At 26.9% G+C, this 6,660-nt stretch overlaps 1 protein-coding gene across 1 annotated transcript in view; it reads right to left on the bottom strand.

Moving 5' to 3' along the window:
• Positions 1–5,845: 5,845 nt before the first annotated feature.
• LOC107029382 (tropinone reductase homolog) overlaps positions 5,846–6,660 on the bottom strand; it is a 4,059-nt gene continuing 3,244 nt past the window's right edge. The window contains exons 4-5 of the mRNA XM_015230781.2: positions 6,305–6,417; positions 5,846–6,137 (exon numbers count right to left, since the gene is read on the bottom strand). Coding sequence (XP_015086267.1) covers positions 5,958–6,137; positions 6,305–6,417 — 293 coding nt within the window. The 3' untranslated portion in view covers positions 5,846–5,957. The remainder of the gene's footprint in view (positions 6,138–6,304; positions 6,418–6,660) is intronic.

Here is a 6,660-nt window from a genome sequence, read left to right as displayed (position 1 = left end):
CCCCCAAACCTATACCGTAAATTTCAATTACACACTCCAACTTCACGGGTGTCCCATTACCCACCTAAACTATATTTTTTATATATTTTCTACCCACCTTGACTGAAAATGATCCAATAAGTACATTAGCATCGTCAAAAGGAATGTAGCACGAATGCAAGAGAAAAACACATACACCATAGCATGGGCAAAACCAAAATCTTCTTCCCGGATTTAATTTTGACTAAGAAATTTTACAAATTTAGTAAAATTTCGTGTTTGCATCTCACTAAAGCGTTGAGCATTGGGTCTGATTCATCCATACAAAGCCTATTCAAGTTTTCATTTGTCATTTTTGATGAATTTCGAGAAAATTTAAAATTCTAACTAGAGACCTAAATAAGAAATTAGAGCAGATTACAAACTCTAAATTCAAGATTTGAAGTAAAAATGAACATTAACAACTGAATCTTACTTAATTTTGAGAGGAAATTGTTAGTTTTTCACAAAAGAAACAAGGATTAATGGTGGGGGGGAAGAAGAAGTAATGGTTATTTAAAAATAGGGAAGATGACTCTTGGAGAAGGAGAAATTTTTTGTCAAATTATGCTTCTAACGCGCCTAGAGGCGGTGACAACACCTCCCATAACAGGTCAGCACTTAGGTGGGTAGAAAATATATAAAAATATAGTTTAGGTGGGTAATGGGACACCCGTGAAGTTAGAGTGTTAGTTGGAATTTCGAATATAGATTGGGGTTTTTTTAGACCATTTTCTCTTATTATTATTATTTATTTTATTATTCTTTATTATTATTATTTTATATTATTATTATTATTATTATTATTATTTATTTTATTCTTCATTATTATTATATATTATTATATTATTATTATTTATTTTATTATTCTTTATTATTATTATTATATTATTATTATTATTATTTATTTATTTTATCATTCTTCATTTATTATTATGTATTACATATTATATTATATTATTATTATTATATTATTATTATTATATTATTATTATTTTATTATTATCATCATTATTATTATTATTATTATTATTATTATTATTTTCATATTATTTTATTATTGTTATTGTTATTTATTATTATTATATATTATTATTATTATTTATTATTATTATTAACATTTTATATATTATTATTATTATTTATTTTATTATTTATTATTATAAATATTTTATATATTATTATTTTTATTTATTTTATTATTGATTTTATTATTTATTGTTATTAATATTTTATATATTATTATTATTATCATTTATTTTATTATTTATTTTATTATTATTATTATTATTATTATATATTATCATCATCATTATTATTATTATTATTATTATTATTATTATTTTCGTATTGTTATATTATTATTATTATTTATTTTATTATTTTTATTTTTATTATTATTATTTATTTTATTATTTTTATTTTTATTATTATTATATTATTATTATTATTATATATTATTATTGTTAATATCTATGATTATTATTATTTATTATTATTAATATTTTATATATTATTATTATTATTATTTATTTTATTATTTATTATTATTATTATTATTATTATTATATATTATCATTATTATTATTATTATCATTATTATTTTCATATTGTTATATTATTATTATAATTATTATTATTATTATTATTTGTATTTAATTATTTTATTTTTATTATTATTATTTATTTTATTATTTTTATTGTTATTATTATTATATTATTATTATCATTATATATTATTATTATTATTATTATTATTATTTATTTTATTATTCTTTATTTTATTATTATTTTTTATTATTATATTTTATTATTATTATATATTATATATTATTATTATTACTAAATTAATCAATTTTTATCATGTTAACAACTTTTAAGGGTATTTTAGATATTTTGATTAAAAAAAGTGTTTACCAGCACTTATTTGCCAAACACATCAACAACTTTTTTTTAACTTCAGCACTTTTATCCAAACACCTAACTACTTATTTTAAAAATAAGTTCTAACACTTTCAAAAATATTGTTTAAAAGCTATTTTTAAGCCCATCCAAACGGGCTTTAAACTAATTAATAATAATATGAGAACGCATATGTAACAACCCGCTAGGTCGTTTGAGAACTAGGACTAGTTTGACTCCTTTTGAAAATTTAAAAGGGTATTTTTAAACTATTCGAAACTAAGAATATTTAGTTGATAAAAATTTTAGTGAAGAATTAATATAGTTAATAGTTAGTGGGTCATATCCATAATTCATTTAATACCTTTTTACTTGACCCATTAATTGATTTAGGTTAGTGGGATTAGTTTATTTATTTTACTTAATTAACATTAGAAAGGCAGAAAATAAAAGGGTTAGAAAACTACCTGGCGGGTGTGAATACAGAACGTGAGGGAACCAGCAAAATCTTCAGGTAAGAAGCAATTTGGAGATTTTCTTGATTTTTATATGGATCATAGTGAATGTAAGGTAGATAGAAAGTTGATCCCTTATTCGTCTATTTATTATTTTAATAAGGGTTTTGATAGGAAAATTGGCAGGGAACGATATATATAGTTTTTCTTCGTAGTTTCCAGTTGGAGTATGTTGTTTTTGTTCCTATTATTATTAGAAGTGTAGTTGCTATACTTAATGAAGTTGAGGAAAAATATTTGGGTTATGGGATTATATCAATGGGAAGGGAAACGTGTTTTGGTTGTTCCTGAGGTCACCACTGGTTTGTAACCAGTGGTTTCTACTATCAATTTATATCTATGATTTATTATAGTATAGATTTAGTTATTAATATATTAGGTACTTAGATATAGAGATATTGCATTATATTTTATTGTATCGTATTATATTGGATGGAATACTATGAGATTTATGAATCTTGGTAAGGTTAGACTTAACCTATATTTAAAATTTAGGAATACGAAACTTGACACGTATAGTTAACACTAAGATTTATGAACTTGATTATAAATTTTGGTGCAAGTGATTAAAACAATGTGCGGGAAGTGAATGTTCCAGTCTGATCGAAATTAAGAACTAAGAAATTGTTTGTTCGGTGGTATGTATGTTGGCAACTGACATTAAAATTATTCCTTCTTATTGTTAAAGACGTTTTTCAATTTTATCGGAAAGGATTTAAAGCCAAATTGGTGAACTTTAGCTTTATTTAATATAAAGAAATAATGGTGGTGGGAAATCATGAGAAAATCATGAGCCAATCATTGGCAATCAGATTCATAAGTCAATCATTTGGCAAGCTTGCCAATGATGGGCATTTGTTATGAATTTTTGGGATTTTGGTAGTTTTTTTCTTCAGATTGTCACGTTGCAGTGCATTCTGCCTGTCCGTAGTGTAGATATTACATTGACCTGCTTCAGTCATATATCGAATAAAGATTTAAGTTAAATATATTGAGGTAGATAATTAAATATTATTTGAATAGTGTTGTATGAATACCATTAAAATTATGATTTTTGGAGAGATTAAGGTTCAATTCTTGACTTGAAATTTAGCCAATGTGATAATTTTGGCATATAAATTATATCAAGATTTGGGACTTGATTAGAGATATGAGTAAGTTTTAGGGTCTATGGTATACCTATAATAATTTGAATATCTACAAACTCGCTCACCTACGAATATTGCATCATTGGTAGATCGTGAGCATTCCGAAACTTTGCGAAAAGGAAAGAAACTATCTTGAAGATTCGTGGCACGAGGTTCGGCACTTAAGGTATGTTAAGACTTTTAGACTTGTTGAAGGATGTTTTCCTAATTAAAGATTAAAAAAAATAGACAAAGGGGTAAGGGCGAAAGATGGGGGTCTCGTATAAATGGTGTGACGGGCATTGGTACGAGTACCGGTGTTATAAAACGGAAAGTTACTACTATATAATGCGGATTGTAATTTGAGAATTTCCAAAGCATATGGGCATTAGCTGATATATTATTAACTTGAAATTTTTGTGTGATTGTGTTTTCTTTATTACACCCTTATAGTTGTGATAATTGAGGTGATTATGTATTATGTTGATATTGATTGAGTGAGATACATCCTTATCCCCTTATATTGAAATAAATTGTATACGTGCATTGACATGAGATTGAGTATAAATTGGGCACGCGGAGATCGCCCGTGCTGGGGATGGTGAGATGTTAAGATTGTAATTTGGGCACGTGGAGACCGTCCGTGCGAAAATTGTTGATATTATGATAGTGCGTTGAGATCGTCCGCACATACACGTGGAGATCGTCCGTGTCGGTATATGGACCTCGCGAGTCCCCCATGGATCATGAACTCTCGATGTATTTCCGAGGAGTATCATGTGTATACGGTTGATTGAGTACATGGATATTCTGAGACATATCATTACATGGTATCATATTGCATTGCATTTCATCACATCATTCATTCTTGATGATTATATGTTTCGTTTGGTGTTTGGAAAGTACTTGATGTTGATTTCCTTTATTGAAGAAACTTAAATAGTAAGTGTAATATATATATATATACTTGTATAATTTAAGAATTTATTTTCTTATATAAACTCCCGTCACTACTTCTTCGTTGTCGGTCAATGCTACATACTGGGTACACGTGATTTCGTACTCATACTACACTTGTTGCACTCTTGGTGGTGCAGATTCGATTCCGAGTAGGAGCACATCTCGTGGAGCAAATTGAGTCCGAGCTTGAAGTTCTTGGAGTTGTGGTGAGCTGCTTGGCTGTTCCGTGGCCCGCACCTCCCTCTATCTTTTAATTATTCTGTTATTAGTATTCAGACATGATATCCCTTATGTTAGATTTGTCATTTAGTTTCAGACTTGCATCGGATTTTAGAAGCTCTTGTACTTAAGACACCAATTCTTGGGGTGATATTATTTTTTCTAGCTTCCGCATTTCGTACTTATAAGGAACTCAGTATTGAAGATTTGACTTATTGTTGTTTTTTTCCCTCATAGTTAGTTAAGTTTGTTAAAATATGTTGGTTGGCTTACCTATTGGTTGGGAATATAGGTGCCATCACGACTCGTGATTTTTGGGTCGTGACAGCATACAAATAGATTAGAACGCTAAAATTAATTATTGTTAATGCAGAATTTGATAATTGAAAATATAATTATTTTCCATTTCTTAGTGTGTTTTTCCCGTCTTGAAATTTATGTTGATTTTTCTCAAATTATTTTGAGGCGGAAGAAGAACACAACAAAATTAGTGAAAGTATTAAAGCTTAAAATTTCTGGACGCTAGAATTTACTTTTTGTTTGTGGCATCGTCAAATTTAAATCACCATGGAAAAAATTTAAGCTTGAAAAATGGTAGTGAAAACTTGGGGAAGAAGAAGAAGAAAATAAAAGTAAAATTTGGTAAAATGAGGCTCTCACGCGCGTTCAGTGAGTGTATCACACTTACTATGCTATCTCAGCAAAAAGTGTCAAATTAATACAACGGAGCATGACATGAGGTGTCTAAAATGAACAAAGCTTAGTTGAAGTGTCTAACTGAAAATTAGTACCAATTTTAAAAAGCCACCATTAAATTTAGCCATAAAAAAATAACATAATTAAGATACCTAAAGTAAAAAATCAAACAAATTTAAAGATCTACTTATGATTTCGGCTTAAATATTAAATAGGTGATATAATGTACCAAGGCCAGGCATAAAGACGTGGTCCAATTAGAGATGTGTTATATTGCAAGTTTGTAACATGCATGCACCTATTATACTCGCAATCAATTGGCTAACTAATATACATGTCATTTTTTTCCATTTCTTTGTATGAATTCTGATTAAATTCAGAATTATATCATATAATAATTAATTAGAATAGATTGACAATTTCATTTTATTAATTGAAATAATCGAACATAAAATTTTCATGGTTTCATATTAATCAAGTACATTATTATTATTATTACTCAAGACATAAAATAAAATAATTAATAAGAACCATTAATTGTGAGTCCACCATCAACACATATAACTTGACCAGTAATATATGAAGCAGCTGGGAAACAAAGAAATGCCACCATTGCTGAAACTTCTTTTGGTTCACCAGCTCTGCAAATTGGTGTTCTACTAATACTTCTTTCAATACGTTCTTTAGTTAATGAATCTTTCTGGAACAAAATCAGATACAATATTAGTAATTATATTATATTTCATTTAAAAATATCTTTCAGAAATATTTATTAGATCGTTTGTTCTTAATAGAAAATTTTCACAAAATGAACTAAGTTTTAAGATTGAGTCAGATCAATTAATTTTTTTATCATGGTAATTTTACCTTTGCTGCTTCAATGAGGGGTGTGTTTATAATCCAAGGTGCTACTGCGTTCACTCGAATATTATCTTTAGCCCATTCGTAAGCCAAACTCCTTGTAAGTTGATTCATTGCACCTATTAACATGGAAAAATACAAAAGATTTTTTATATTTAGAATTCGAAAAATTAGCTATAAATGAAATTGCTTAGTTAAACAATAAAAATCACATGTTAAACGAACTACAAGAAAATCAATTAGCTAGGAGCTATATAACGACAAACTAGCTGGATTACCTATAATTTTCATATTTTCTAGCTAGTAATGTGTGTGTGTGTATATATATATATATATATATATATATATATATATATATATAT

The sequence above is a fragment of the Solanum pennellii genome, chromosome 9 (assembly GCF_001406875.1).
Source record: "Solanum pennellii chromosome 9, SPENNV200".
In the NCBI taxonomy this organism is placed as follows: Eukaryota; Viridiplantae; Streptophyta; class Magnoliopsida; order Solanales; family Solanaceae; genus Solanum; species Solanum pennellii.
Note: the sequence above shows the minus strand (reverse complement) of the source record. Positions and strands in the feature narration are given on the sequence as shown.